This window comes from Tiliqua scincoides, chromosome 16 (genome assembly GCF_035046505.1).
Source record: "Tiliqua scincoides isolate rTilSci1 chromosome 16, rTilSci1.hap2, whole genome shotgun sequence".
NCBI lineage: Eukaryota > Metazoa > Chordata > Lepidosauria > Squamata > Scincidae > Tiliqua > Tiliqua scincoides.
The window spans coordinates 4323771-4338500 of record NC_089836.1 but is presented as its reverse complement, the minus strand read 5'-3'; the positions used below and the strand labels follow the sequence as shown (position 1 = coordinate 4338500).

Below are 14730 nucleotides of genomic sequence, written 5' to 3'. Positions count from 1 at the left end.
CAGCTGCATTGGTTGCCCATATTCTTCTGGGCCCAATCCGAAGTGCTGGCTTTGATTTTGAAATGATCTGAGGCCTGTCAGAACCATCTCTCTGCCAGAACCTTGGAGGCTATGCTCTTAGCTGGTGCCTTTGACAGGCAGGTGCTTTGCGGCTACCAAAAGGCAGGGCCTTTTCTGCGGTGGTGCCACAGAAAGTGCCCTTCCCCGAAGATTCAACAGGTTTCTCTTTCCCCCCTGGCTGCCTTCAAGTTCAGTTAGTCAGCAAAGATGCATCTTTTCGCACAATGCGTGCATTTATTTAATCCATGCCCCACCTTTCTACTTACGATGAAGCCTCCAAGGTGGCTTGCAATATTTTTAAAAAGCGCACAGCTCTCCAACCAGTGCTGGTCTCTGTGGGAGCTGGTGTTAAAAGGCTTTTAGTAGCCCGTCCAGTAGACTGTCCAATGTTCTGCTGTTTTACTGTGACAATTGTCACAGTTTCTTGACTTGATTGCCCTGGAACCCATTGTGAGCTTTCCTGAACTCCTTGGAAAGGCAGGACAAAATTTCTTAATCTGAGCAAGTTGGTCATTGAGGCCAAGGGTCTCAGGCTCCATCGTGAGCCACGTTGCGCAGTGTTTAGGAAAGTGGGATAGAAATGATTTTAATTGTGTCTTCTGCTTGGATTCTGTAGATAGAAAGAAAGCTGGGGAAGACCAGGGCTGCCCCAAGGAAAAGAAAGCAGAATTGGATCACCAGCTGGACATGCTTTCTCGCCAGCGCGCCATGGACAGAAGTGAGGACAAGGAGAAGGTAGGTCCTTCTTGATCACGTGAGTTGGGGAGGGGTGTTTGTGCATGCATCAAGAATAGGAGCACATTCCTCCTCTTCCCCACCTACCTACCATGCAGATTTGAGCCTCAAAGCAAAACAGTGGTGGCAGCTTTGCCGTGACCCACCTCAGGTTGAGTCGCAACCCATTTCTGGGTCCCGAAGGAAAAACTCCAGGGCATGTAAAGTACAGAAGCCTTTTTTTTGTAAGCATGCAGAAGTGATTATCCTTAAAGAAATGCAGCTTATAGTGGGACCTTGGTATCCGTGGGGAATTTGTTCCAGGGCCTCCTGCGGATACAGATTTCTGAGGAGACTGGGGTCTGCAGAAAGCCCCTAAAGGATGCAACTGGAAGCTGCTACTAGGAGGTCGAATGAGGCCCTCTCGCATGGGTCAGCAGCCGTGCCAAGTCAAATCCACGGGTGCCAAATGCGCAGATAAGGAGAGCACCGTATGTTACGTTCTCGACTCAAGTCCAGCTTTTCAGTGTTACTGAGCTGTTTTTTTCCCCCATTGCCACAGCAAAGGGTCACTTGCATTCCACTGTTTGTTTTGCCAACATCCTCACACCAGCGCCTGCCTCAAAGCCCCAAATGGGACTGTTTGCAAGTCGGGCGTCTGTTTCAGGGACCTTCTGTGTTGTGTTTCTTGCAGAGGCAACGGCTCGAAGAGGAAATCTGCAGACTTGCGAAGAAGAGGCAGCAGCTTGCTTCTCAGCTGAAGCAGGTATTTGTTTATCCCCCTAGGCTGCTATTTGTAACACACACACACACACACACACACACACACACGAACGTGCCACATCATTTCATCTTGCCTTGAAGCTTTTTTCGACTTGGCAGGAGTGGTGTTGGGAAACAGACTAACCACGTGATCTGATTGCACTTGCTCTCTGGTTTTGGTGGGGAGAATTAAATAGTACACTTGCAACATTATTGTTGGCATCCTTCAGTCTTGGAAGACTATGGTGTCACGCTCTGAATGGTGGTTCTGGAACAGAGTGTCCTCTCCAGTGCGCGAAGCTAGGATAGTGCGAGGATAGGCTGTTTCCCATGCAGCAAATCCCCCCCCTCCACGTCGCTGAAATGGTCCAATGGAAAGGCAGAAGCCAATACGGTTGGTTCCAGTGGCGTCGCAGGAGTTGCCAGAACATGACTGTGTTCAGCCATGAACTGCCTCAGGGACTCTGGCTCCGGATTTTGCCTCGAGGTTGACTCCTGAAGCCTTTTCCAGAACTGGATGTAGCCACAAGGCAGCGGAGGTTTGGGATCAGAGTTTTCCTTCTCTCAGATGAGCTGCCTTCCCAGGCTGACGAGCCCCATCTACCCGGTGGCTGTTTAGTCGCCTCTTACGACAAGTACAGCCAAACTGAGGGCCTATTCTTATCCCCAGCCCCCAGGGGAACATACCCAGGCAGTATAGAAACCATTGCCCTGACTAGTCCAGCCTTCCGTACCTCACAGGGGCCCACCAAATGCCTCGAGGAGCATGCAGTTCTTGGCCAGGAAGTCAAGTTGCTGGAAGGGATAGATAGAAAAGTTTTTTGCCTCAGTTAAAGATTTGTAATGGTATCCAGCTTGCTTGGGTGGGGCTTTTGAGCTGCTTACCTGAAAGATGGTAAGAAGAATGGGCTTATGCAGGTCCTGAGCCATTTTCCAAATGAAAGAAATTAAAATGACTGCTGCTCTAAATTCTTACTTGCATTCAGCCAAAAGAACCTGAATTTCTGCCCATTGGTTTTAGCTCCTGCTGTAAAATTGAAACCTGTGGCTGACAGAAACTTGGGGAGGGGGATTGTCCATCTGAAATGGGTTCTGCTGCTGAACGGTATTTTCCACCCGTGTGTTCCAAGGTTCACAGGCACTCTCAGGAGCTGAAGTCAACCATCATCCTCGAGTCAAACATTATCTGTTGCACTCTAAGCATGAGCGGCCTGTCCCTGCTGGAGTCGACGTTCCGGAGGCAGGGCTATGACCCTTTCAGCTGCGTCATTGTGGATGAGGTGAGTGCTTGTGGGATGTCCTGGTGCCTTTGCAAAGGTGGGGGGACTGGGAGCAGCTCTGCTTGGCTGAACCTGGGATCTTTATAAGGTTTCACGTGGCCGGTGAGGAAGGCTGTCAAGGGTAGGAGGCAAGTTGGTCGCTCACAGTTCTTTGTGCCTGGAGTTGCAGGTATTGCAATAATTTGGGACCTCCTGGGGTGGGACCTATTTGCTGCCTGAGAATTGGAAAGCAGCTGTGCTATGGGATTTGTTTGAGGTGGCAGTGGGTCACCAGTGACTCTTGATTTAACGGGCCTCAGTTCAACAGACTTTGGGAAAACAACAGATGACTTCTGATGTCTGCAGAGCAATGTCAGTCACCAAATGTGTGTGTGATAAGTCTAGAAATTTAGGTCTTAAAAAAGGACTGGCAGATAAACGGGACAGTGAAGTCTGCCCTCCTGTGGCTGCGACTGGAAGTGCAAAAGGGCTGGCAGATAAACAGGGAACAGAAAAGCCTGCCCTCCTGTGGCTGCGAATAGAAGTGCAAAAGGGCTGGCAGATAAACAGGGATGAGAAAAGTCTGCCCTCTTGTGGCTGCGAATAGAAGTGCAAAAGGGCTGGCAGATTAGCAGCAAGTCTCTGGAGGGCCAGAGGTTCATTGGAGGCTGTGGGCTCTCCACGGGTTGGATTGGGAGTCCTTGAGGGCCGCAAGTGGCCCCAGGGCTGGGGTTTTGGCACTCCTGTCTTAGAGGAGCTCTAAGTTCAAAGAATAAAAAGTGGGGCAGGAGAGAGAGAGAGAGAGAGAGAGAGAGAGAGAGAGCATGCACCGTTACACAAGCACCCACTTGTGTTTTCTGAGGTGCAGAGTATGTTTGCAGCAATACCAACCTAGGTAGGTTGAAGGGAGGGAATAAGTCTGTAAGAAAAGGATCGTTCCATAGTCCTACTGGAGCTGCCTCCACAGAGGCAGTGACCTCCCCCAAACACAGTCATGGATTTTTTGCTCCACCACTTGCTCTCAGCTTAGTATATTTGGTCGTTAAGTGTCGGGACAGGGCTTGGGGAGCAGGCACCCCCACCTTCCAGGCCTCCATGTGAGGGTTTCCTCAAGCTCACGCACCAAAAAAGCACTAAAATGCAAAACATTATCGTCTCTGGAGCCAAGTGTGTAGCTTTTCTGCCTTTCCTCGGAATATGCCCAGATGTTGCTATGACGCCTCCTTCTCATTGGTTCCCCTGCTTTCTTGTTAAAAGGCAGGACAGTCTTGCGAGGTTGAGACTCTCATTCCACTCATTCACGGCTGCAAAAAGCTCGTTTTGGTTGGCGATCCCAAGCAGCTCCCGCCTACCGTGAAATCCAGGGTAAGTGTTGTAATTAAGATGACCCCTTGGCTGGGAAAGTGGTGGGAACAGCTAAGAGAGGACAATCTGTTTATCAGCTCCTAATGGTGTAATAAAGCGGCCTGCATCAGTGCGCACTGCGTTCGAAGTGCCTTGATGATTTGGATTTAATTTCTTATCTGATCAAAGTAGTCATGTGGTATTGCATGTACATCTGTGTTTTGGGTGAAACCATCTTTGGTTCTGACCATATGGATAACCTGCAATCCTAATAGCAGAAAAAAATAAATGCAAAGTACACTGGGAGACTGAAAATGGGGCAATTCGTGGGCACCACAGGTCAGGAGCAACGGCTGCAGTCTCTCCTCCCCCCCCTTTGAAAGTCTCACCCCCGCGTCTTTCTTTCCCACATGGGCAGAAAGCTCAGGATAACGGTTACGACCAGTCTCTGATGGGTCGGCTGTGCAGGCACCTGGAAGAGCAGAACTGGGGAGACAAACTCATCCTGCAGTTGACGATCCAGTACAGGATGCACCCCGACCTCTGCATCTTCCCCTCCAAGTACATCTATTCCGGGAAACTGGTGACGGCCGAGTACGTAGCAATCTCGTTTTCCAAGCACATCAGGGAGGGTGGGCGCATCGTGCGTTCTGTTCTATGGCGGTAGTCACTTGGTCTCCGAACCGTCAGGTCAGTGGGGCTGCCCCACGGACATGTGGCCACAGAAATGACATTAGCGAGTCGCACGCTAATGCGCTCTAATAGAAGGCTTCTTCCCGTGCTCCGCTTCATTGGATGCGTTCGTAGCCTTGCTTCATCTGCAATTTTCAAAGCAACTTAAAACAAGAAATTAATTGCTCACATTAATTAATGAGAATGAGCATTATTCTTTTGTGTCTGGCCATGTTTGACCGTCTTGAGAATTTGAGAACCCTTTCCATCTTTGTGACTAGGGCCCGGGTGCGCATGCTTGGAAAAACCTGAAGTGCTGTGCCGAAACAAAAGCTTGAACCCTGAAGTCTGTATAAAATTATGCCTGTTGACTGCAACATGAATTGTTTGCAACTTTCCCCTTGCCGTTCTGTAACTGCTTTTCCAGTCACGTGAGAGGCAAGCGCACTGAAGACCTGCTCTCCAGTCTGGGAGTCTGGCCACCCTCTGGTTGCTGAGCTTTCAGCAAATTGCCTCCCTGTTTTCAAAGCACATCTTGGCTACCATGAAGGCTAGAAACTTGCTTTATTTTGATGGAAGGGGAGATTCACAGGCAGGTGGATTCCCGAGCCACTGCCCAGCCCACACATTTGTTTTTATTTATTTATTTTTAATTAACGCGCACAGACATACAAACGTACATAACATACATTTAGGAGTGCTAAATACCATATACCATTACTCATTAATCATATTATATCTCCTAATCTACTACTCATCTACTTCTCCCTCTTACTACTTTATCCATTTATTTATATAATATATACTAAATTTTTCCTAATGCCCTGTACTATATTTTCTAAATTTTCACTTTCTATCAGCCATAAACTTACTTCAATTACTCATTAATATTAAAACAAAATAATCTAATTGCCAAAGTATAACATATAAAACAATTCTTCCATCTACTTCTAACTCTTCTACTCATTTATATATTTCTTATATCAAATATAATAGATGTTTCCTAATTCCCTATATCTTTTCTAAATATTCACATTTTATTATCTCAACTAGTTCAATTATTCATTAATATCAAATAATAATCTAATTTCCAAATTATAATAAAACCAACAATCCCTTATAATATGTTCTTTACCATTCTCCAATCTAATTGTCCAATCTGATTACATTTTTTTCTTTAACCTAATAACCACCGATAACACAATTCATCCACACGCTAACATTTCCAGCTATTACCTGCACCGTGGAAAGATCTTATCTCTCCTAATAAAGATCTTCAGCTCCTCTTCAGACCTGCAGTTTTTGGGGGGTAAACAGACTGTCTCTCAGGAGTCTCTGGAGGCATGTCTGTTCAACCACTGTTGGCTCCTCCTCCTCTCTCCCCAGTCCACACATTTGGTACTTCCCAAGAAAACCTTTATTTACATAACTGTCATATTTTGTCATGATGATAAGATTTCTCAAGTTAGAGTTTGGGGCTAAGAAAATCCCAAACTCTGCGCCCAGAACTTGTTAAATGAGCTTAAATCGACCAGTTCTCCTGGTAATTTTGAGTTTTCCTGCTGTTCAGAACATTTGGTTAAGACCCGGGGTGTGGTGTCCAGGAGAACATGGGGCCTGTGCATTTGTAGGGATGTGGAATAAAACTTGGGGAGGGAGATTTTGGTAAGGGCTTGAGACTGGCTTCTGGGATAGCTTTGCGTATTGCAGAGTCTCTGAATTTTTTGAGCCTTCAGCAAGGAGAATCTGTAGATGCCTGCAGATTTTTCTCTGTAAACATGTTGGCTAGGAACTTGGACGACACCTCACTTCAGATTCCATGGGGCTGTCTAGGAGTTCAGCTGTCTTTGTGAGAAAGGTGGTGCTGGCCATGCATAATAGATTTGGGCTTGCTGGTTCTTATATCAGCCTCCTGAGCCATTCACCTCACACATGATGTGTTTGGTTTTTTTAAAAAAGTACTTGTATGTGTGGCTGCCATTTAATGATGATTCTCACAATTTAATAGGGAAACAGAAAGTAATCGAGGTTCCTTGGAGTGGCCGTTCCTACCATACATGTTCTTTGATGTGTACGATGGGGAGGAGAAGTCAGATAGTGGGTAAGTTCTTTTTTTACCCATTCACAATCTCTGTGTATGGTAAGAGTTAATCCTAACGTCACAAGTCTTCTGGTCATCTACTCCAGAAGCCTTCCAACACCAATCCAGGCCAAGATTCTGTGTAGTCTATAAATATTTTGGGTGGGAGGGGGGAGCCTACAAACAGACTATGAAGGTGACACCCTCCTCCCCATTTGTAGCCAGAATCTGTTGTTCTGCTGGTAAACATGGAGCCTTCATTTTGTTTCTATATTGGCTGAAAACTCTGTGAACTTGTATAAAAATATCACCACCAAATGCTTAGATGGTGTTTCGTTAGCCATTTTCAAAGGAGATTCATCTCTACAGCTAATTTAAATCCTTTGCTAGCCTGCTCCGGTATTGATGAAGTTCTCCCTTGTTACTGATTTATAACTATCTTTAAAATAACCCTGTTATGGATCTTTATAATATATTTTGCTTGAGCACCAGAAGATATGCCCTTCAGTCTTCAAAAAAAGCAAAACTCAGTGTAGACTACAGTAGGTTTTGGGATAGAAATTTATTTAAAATGTATACCTTGCCAAGCCTTTTGCAGTCATGAGGTCTGCTGCTTTTAATGTTTTCCACAGCATAGCTAAGGCATTGCCCCTCGTAGCAGAGTGGCAGTTTTCTACTATCTCTGTTGAAGGGGAGTGACTGCACTTACCTTGGTCACGCAGCAAATGCTGCTAAATCAGCCCTCCTGCCCACCCATATCTCCGTAGGGCTCCAAAGGAAGCTATTTCCAGAGATGCGGGCCATGCGTGTGCTGGGGGAGGTGGCAGCACAGGCGCATGGGATACTACACTGCTCCTGGGATCCCGGGCAATGCAGCTGTGTTGTGTTGTTGTTCTTTGAAATATATCTCTGGCCATGTTGTGTGTTTAATGTAGATGCCTAGGTCCAAGAAATGAAGCTAGAGTCATTGCTTGCTCTTCACTCTCTCCACTGCCGAAGAGCCAGCTTTCATGGCTCCTCCTCCTCTGGTTTTAGGAGTGAATGCAGTTGGGAAGGTTTTGAGAACTACCCAACAGCATTCCAGATCTTGTTGTGTCAGATGGCATTTGAAGTGTGAACCAAGCGCATGGCTCGAATGAGTGAGTCTCTTCTTTTTTTTTCCCCCTTTCCAATTGATTTTTGTTCAGTTCCTATATCAATGAACGGGAAGCGAGGATGGTGGTGGAATTAATTAAACTGATCAAGGCGAAGATCAGCCGCGCCCACAACATTGGCATCATCACCCCGTACAGCGCACAAAAGCGGAAGATTGTGAAAGAGCTGGAAACGGAGTTAAGGACTGACAGGTGAAAAAGCGCAAACCTCGTGAGTGGTCTAAAATCCACGTAACGGGGCCTCTGCATTTCTCTCCAGCAGGAGAGCAGCTGTGTTAGTGGCTGCAGGTTTCCAGTTTCCCTTTTAGTCTGACACCCTAAACCGCTGCGGCCTATTGCCTCTGGAGCTGGGGGTTGCATTTAGCTAATGGCTAATAATCACTGATAATCTGTCAGTAATCCATGCTTCCTCCTTGCTCTCTTGCCCCTGTGCCTGGAACAACCTGCTCCTGCACCCACGAGCTACCCCTTTGGCCCTTTATAGATGGGGTGCAGTGCAGGGACAAGGAGGGAAGAGGCGCAACATGCAGCTGGTGGCAGTGTCGCAACAGCCCTGTCCCAGCCACAAGGAACTCCGCTTGAAACAATTTCTTGATCTTTCAATGGAAGCTGTCACATTTCATATGAAACAGTCAGTTCCCAGCCTCCCAAAGCTAAGCGGGGAGGTGTACCCACTGGCCCCAGTTAGACTGCAGCTTTGCCTGAGGTATAGGAGCCTCCCCACTGCTGAGCTGGGAGCCCAATTCCTGTGATTTCTGCAGCCAGCTTGGCACTGGTTTCAGTTCTGTACAAAATGGAGGGGGTGTGTGTTGCAAATCCTGGGGCCAGGATAGTTGCTCACTGCACCTGCCGTCTGCTGGGGTTGGGATTTTTAAGAAGGGCAGATTTCAAATCTTGCCATGTCCTCTTCTTCGTTTCCAGAATCTGGGAAGTTGACACGGTGGACGGATTCCAGGGCCGCGAAAAGAGCTGCATCATCATGAGCTGTGTCCGAGCCACAAGGGACCCGCTGGGAGGATCGATAGGGTGGGTCTTTGCCGCCTTGGACAAGAAGTGGCCTGGCATTCCAGCGCCAGTTTGTGGTTTGCTGTGTGGGTGTGTGTGGCCAAGATGGCAAACCGGAAGCCACACATGGCTAACTTCATATAATTCAAGCTGCGTTAGGTACACACTTGTTGCATTGCCCTCCTTAACCCCTGTCCTTGGCTAAGAGGTTTTTGTAGATATCTGCTCTGCCTCACTGGGGGTGGTGAGAGAGACCCAGTTAGTGCTAAATGACTCTGACCTTCCAGAAAAAGAGCTTCATTCCCTGGTTTGACTCATACCTCTGGCATGAACTGCTGGGTGGCCTGAGGGAAGTCCCTGCCTCTCTGCCTCAGTCTTCCCCGTCTGCAGCGTGGGGATAATACTTGCCTGCCTTGTAAGGACAACATTAAAATAATACATGGGGAGTGTTCTGAACTTGCAGGAGTGCTATGCAGACTGAGGCTGCAGCCTTTAGTGCTGCCGGCTTTCCTGGTAGGGGAATTTTCATGCCCTTTGCCATCTCCAGTCAACTCCGCCAGTGCATAATTGTTTCTCTCCACACCATTGAAACATGAGTGAACAAAGCCAAATGGGAACCGCAACCGGGAGGCACACTTACCCAGCCACGTCTGGCGATGGTTTTTTTTCTTCTAGGTTTCTGAGAAGCGTCCAGCGCCTGACTGTTGCCATTACGCGAGCCAAGTACAGCCTCTTCATTCTCGGACACCTGGAAACACTAAGGGTAGGTGCCTCCTTCTCCTGCTGTGCGAGGTTTGGACAGATTTCCTGGAGGCAAAGTGTGTCAGTGGTTGTTTGAGGCCTTGTAGCCATGAGCTCTTGACTGGGTGGATGGGAGGAAGGAAGGAAGGTACGTCCACAATTACAGTCTTCTTTCTCTCCCATCTGGTAGGAAAATGCAGATTGGAATGCGTTGCTTTACGATGCTGGGAAACGAGGTGCCATCACCAAGGCCAACTGCCACACTTCTAAAGAGGAACTCCTGAAGATTCTCCTGAAGACCTTGAGCCAGAATTCTGTGAAGATGCCAGACAGGACTTTGCCAAGACCAACAGGCCCAGCTGGCGGCCACCGGAGCGACACCCCCAGCACGGATTCTCGGACGCTGTCGACCAAACCTTCTGCTCTGGCCGAAGGGAACGGTCTGACTCAGCCTTTGCCTGCCTCTTGGAACTCCTCCTCTAAGAGGCCACGCCTTCCGACCCAGGCTAGACCTCTCAGGGAGAAGCCACAGGACCCACGGTTGGCTCGCAGAGTGGAACCTGCCACGAGAGCGGCGGCCTGCAGAGAGGATCGCCTCCCTGCTTCAAACTCAGGTTCAGGAGTGGTGTTGCCACAGAACTCGGATGTCCCCCTTGGGCAGAGGGCTTGGAGCACTCTCACACACACCTCTGCCTCCAGGGCAGAAACCGCCGGCAGACCTGCCCCATGTGGGCACCCTCAGGGTCCATGTCTTCCAGCCATGCTCCCTGCTGTTCGAGACTCGGACTGGAGAGTTCCCAGCACGACAAAGGAGGCACGGACTTTGGACCAAAGGGACTACCGGGGTCCCGCAGCGTGGAGCAGGGGTGAGGACTACTGCTCCCGGAGCAGAAGGACTTCCGGAGACCCCCTCGAGGACAGGAGCCCAGTGGATGCCAAGCGGCGAAGGACCACCTATTAGTGGAATGTTGCCTTCGTGGTCCTGCTGGTCATTCCCGGCCCTTCCACAGACTGCGTGCTGGGCAGAGCATGCCTTTTGGGTGGCTTTTTTTTTAAGGCAAGACTGAGGCAGGTGCTCTTTGTATGATAGGCGCAGGCTTGAGCAGGGCACGGGCTGTAAATGAGGTGTTGTGTGTCTGTCTAGCGCAGGGAGATCTTCTTTTATAGGGCTGAAATTGCCACAGCGGTGGCCACAGCTACGTTGCTTGCCCCCGTTCCGTGTTGGCTGCTTTGCCTCGAAACATACTCTCCCCCCCCCCCGGGTGGTCTGCTTGTTCTTGACCCAACACGTGCTTTACCTGTGGCTGCCACCGACCTGGCTGGGCTTGAAGACTTGCATTGGCAAGTATGGTATTAATACTTTGCCTGCTTTCCGATCCTTTTGGAGAGCAGAGGAATACCTCTTTCTTTAAACAAATGTTTGTATTTTCTTGCAATAACTGTGTCCCACACAGCAGGTTTGCTTCAGTGCTGGACTTCCTCAGGTACCTTGTGGGAAAACTTTGGAGGGACAGTGGAGGTAGAGCTCCTGCTGTGTGCTTCTTCAAACCCCACTTCTCCTTCCCCCCCCTTTTTGAGGACTTTCCCGCTTCCGGGTCAAAATGTGGCTGCTATTTTAGTGTGCGTATTTCCTCCAGGAGTGCACAAATGGCCTTAGTTTTGACAGTCAGATGGTGAGTTCCTTGCTGTAGCAGGGATTAAGGTTGTGCTCTGTTGGGGTCACAGTTGCCAAGCTTCTCTGCCCCCCCCACACCCTTGCCACAAAGCAGCGTCCCTGTGAATAGAGAGATGGGGCTGGTTCTTGCACTGGACGTATCGTCTCTCTGTCACCAGTCTGTGGTAGAGCCTCAGACAGTGGCCCCATTCTGGGTGGCTTTCCAGTCCCGTAGCCCAGCTGCCACCTTAATTGGACAGGATCACACATGGCTTTTCTCCTTGGAGAGTTCTGGAGAGGCAAAGGAGCTGCCCAGCCAAGCGATCATCACTCTTTTGGTAAGATGGCGCTGGAGACTTTTGCTGTTTGAATAATCAAAATGTAAATGGCTTGTACAGCTGTAGCTTTTTTTTTAAAGAAACCAAGTAAGCAAAGAAGGTGCTGTTTTCCTTGTCTCAAAGTTGATCTTTCTAAATCAGGGGGAGGGGGAAGACGGGGTGGCTCTTACAAGGGGTTCACAGTGACACCTGCTCCCTCCCCACTCTCGCATCCACCTTGCGGACCCGCTGGTTGCAGAGCTCTTGTGTGGGCTCCAGAATAGTTTTGCGCCGGGTGTAAATTCAACCCCCGCCCAAGTGAGCAAAGTGGCTTCCAAGTTCCCACCCTGTTTCTCCTTGAAAATCGGATGTAAGCAGATGCAGGGCTGACTCTTTCCGCCCCCGCCACACGTAAGGCAGTTAAATATAGTAAAAGTCTCCCGCCAAATACAGTAACGGTGTGATTTTAATGGTATTCTAACAAAAGAAAAAAGTGAAATCAGTAAAGCCATTCCAAAGTTTGGTGCCGAAAAGTACAGCCGCCTGAGGTGTAGCATTTCCGGGCTAATGTCGGAGGGGGTGGTGTATTGTGGCTAGCAGGAGGCCAGTAATACTGGCCCCTGGGAAATGCTCCTGGGGAGAGGAAACCGTGAGCAGTGCAACTGAGATGCCTTTTTCAGCAAGAAGCCTGGCTCATCCTCCTGAGAGTGGCTCTTCCCACCCTCTTCCGCCACTGCCATGTAGGAGGAGCGATGGTAGTGGTTGTGCGTTACTCTGCAGGCTCCAGTCTGGTGCACTGGTACATACAGTACTGTGAACACTCTGTTTTGCAGAACATAACCTTGGAGAGGTTGGTATTGCTGTATTTACTCTTAAATGATGGGGGGGTGAGAGCAGCAGGAAGGTGACGTAGGTTCATTTAACTTAGCCTCACATAGTAGAAACCCTGGTGGTGCCTTAAAGGGGGTGAGCAGTGATCCTGGTTTTCAAAGGATTCCTGTTGACCCTTTTCTTTTGAGCTGTTCTAAACCAAAAAGGTCGTTTGTTTTGTGTTGGCATTTTGAACTTTGATCTCCCAAAACAGTTCCCCGGAGCCCGCCCGCCCATGTGTGGCCCAGCAGTCAGGGCCTCCTCCTAAATATAGCTGTTTGGTGCAGCATAAACACTGGTGTCAAGGCTGAGCAGTGAATCAGAACTTCTCTGATTCCAGCCTCTCCTCTGCTCACTGGCTGGGTTTGGGCAAGCGCTCCTTTGCAGCCTCTGTGTAGTGTGGGGGACAGTAACAGTTGCTCTACAGATGAAGTGAGAACACTGCTGCTGTCAAAATCCATTGATTCATTCCGGACATTGCAAACAGGCCACCTTTTGCTGTCTTCCATTCCTTCAGCTGGAACAGGTGGCCAAGGTTGAACAGGCCCTACTCACATTTGGCTGTCTTAAAAGTTAGACCTATTCTTGAGCATATTTGGTGTGCCGAATCCAAAAATGGCCAACTTGAAAAAGTAATCAATCAATGAATCAATTAATGCAGGATCCTGTGGTGTGAAGACAGACCTGCACTCACTGAGCAGCTGCCTGTTCTTTACTTTTCCTTCTGGGGAAGCAAATTAGAATCTGGGTAGTTGGAAGCCTTTGTGGCACTTTGCTTTGTTCTTCATGCTTTACCCGCCATCTCACTTAGATGGCCTTCAGAAGTCCCATCGGATAATTGAAATGACTTTCCTAGATTTTCATATGACTTACAAAGAAATCAGGCTAAGAGTCCTCAGTTCCATCCCTCCAGGAGCCGTGATGAAAGATGGCGATAACGGCTTCATCTTTGTCATCTTCCTGCTCGGAGAGATGGAGGGAGGAGACAAGGAAGAGGCCAAGATGATCAACTGCTTCTGCTTCCAGGTCACCCGCTTGCTGAGGGCCTGTGGCGCCAAACCCAGCAGGTGCCCCTCCTACAAATCCTTCACCCACCTCTGCCTGAAACGCTTCCACCTCTTCAACAGCTCAGGCTCTGGAACAAAACTGTATCACTGGAAGGTTGGTCAGAGAGGGAAAGTGTGTTGTGCTGATATAGAGCTGGAGGACCATGTACAGCAATCCTTCCTCATAACCAGAGCCCATTCTGAGTTTCCAGCAAGCAAATAACCTACTGTAGACCTCTCCAAGGCCATTAAAGTTATGTGTTGGCACCAATTAATGCTGTGATTTGTATGTATCTTTCTGTAGTCTGGGCAAATGTCAAACAGACAGAGATGTGCCAGTCTTTAGATAGCATCGACTGAGATTGCATTTGTGACCATGTGGAATTCTGTTCCCCTCTTCTCCAGGTGCCATGCTGCTCTTTAGAGAAAGGAGGGACAAGTCCTCCTGATGGTGTGTGACATGCAACAGGATGTCTTGCGTGTTCCTGGAGGCATCTGGTGGTTCACTGTGAGATTCAGGAAGCTGGACTAGATGGGCCTTTGGCCTTATCCAGCAGGGTGTTTCTTATGTTCTTATGGCATTCAGAATGTAAATTAAAATTAGTCTGTGACACTCCTTGCCCCAGGATGTGATGGCACCCGAAGGCTTAGATGCCTTGAAAAGGGGATTGGAGGAAAAGCCCATCACAGGTTACAAGGCTTGGGCTCTCTCTGAAAGCCAGATGCAAGGGTGTCCTGTGTGCTTCTTGAGCCAGCTAGTGGCCAGTGTGAGATGCAGGAAGCTGGACTGGGTGGGCTTTTGTCCTGACCCAGCGAGGCTTTTTGTAGGTCTTGTCCCCTTAGCCGCCCCCCCCCCAGTACATCATTGCCAGGCTCACATTAAGACTTATGGGGGCTTAACTGACTGTGGAACCAGACCAGGCAGTGGATGGGTTGAGAGTACTGAGTCTTGGGGGGGGGGGGGTAGTCCCAAGTATTGCTATGGTGATGATGCTATTAGACAGGGAGCTGCCATCTGGCCCCATCACCTCCCTGCTCTGGGATGAAGTCGC

At 48.9% G+C, this 14730-nt stretch overlaps 1 protein-coding gene across 2 annotated transcripts in view; it reads left to right on the top strand.

Annotated features, from left to right (window-relative positions):
- The window catches only part of SETX (senataxin), a 40873-nt gene extending 26920 nt beyond the window's left edge, over positions 1 to 13953 (top strand). The window contains exons 16-25 of one of the 2 annotated variants that reach the window (XM_066610609.1): positions 677 to 795; positions 1469 to 1540; positions 2667 to 2816; positions 4053 to 4160; positions 4558 to 4733; positions 6820 to 6912; positions 8079 to 8237; positions 8967 to 9071; positions 9726 to 9813; positions 9982 to 13953. In XM_066610609.1, coding sequence (XP_066466706.1) covers positions 677 to 795; positions 1469 to 1540; positions 2667 to 2816; positions 4053 to 4160; positions 4558 to 4733; positions 6820 to 6912; positions 8079 to 8237; positions 8967 to 9071; positions 9726 to 9813; positions 9982 to 10752 — 1841 coding nt within the window. In that variant the 3' untranslated portion in view covers positions 10753 to 13953. Of the gene's footprint in view, positions 1 to 676; positions 796 to 1468; positions 1541 to 2666; positions 2817 to 4052; positions 4161 to 4557; positions 4734 to 5092; positions 5174 to 6819; positions 6913 to 8078; positions 8238 to 8966; positions 9072 to 9725; positions 9814 to 9981 lie in introns of those variants that run through there. The other variant, XM_066610610.1, reaches the window with a different exon arrangement.
- The last annotated feature ends 777 nt before the right edge of the window (positions 13954 to 14730 follow it).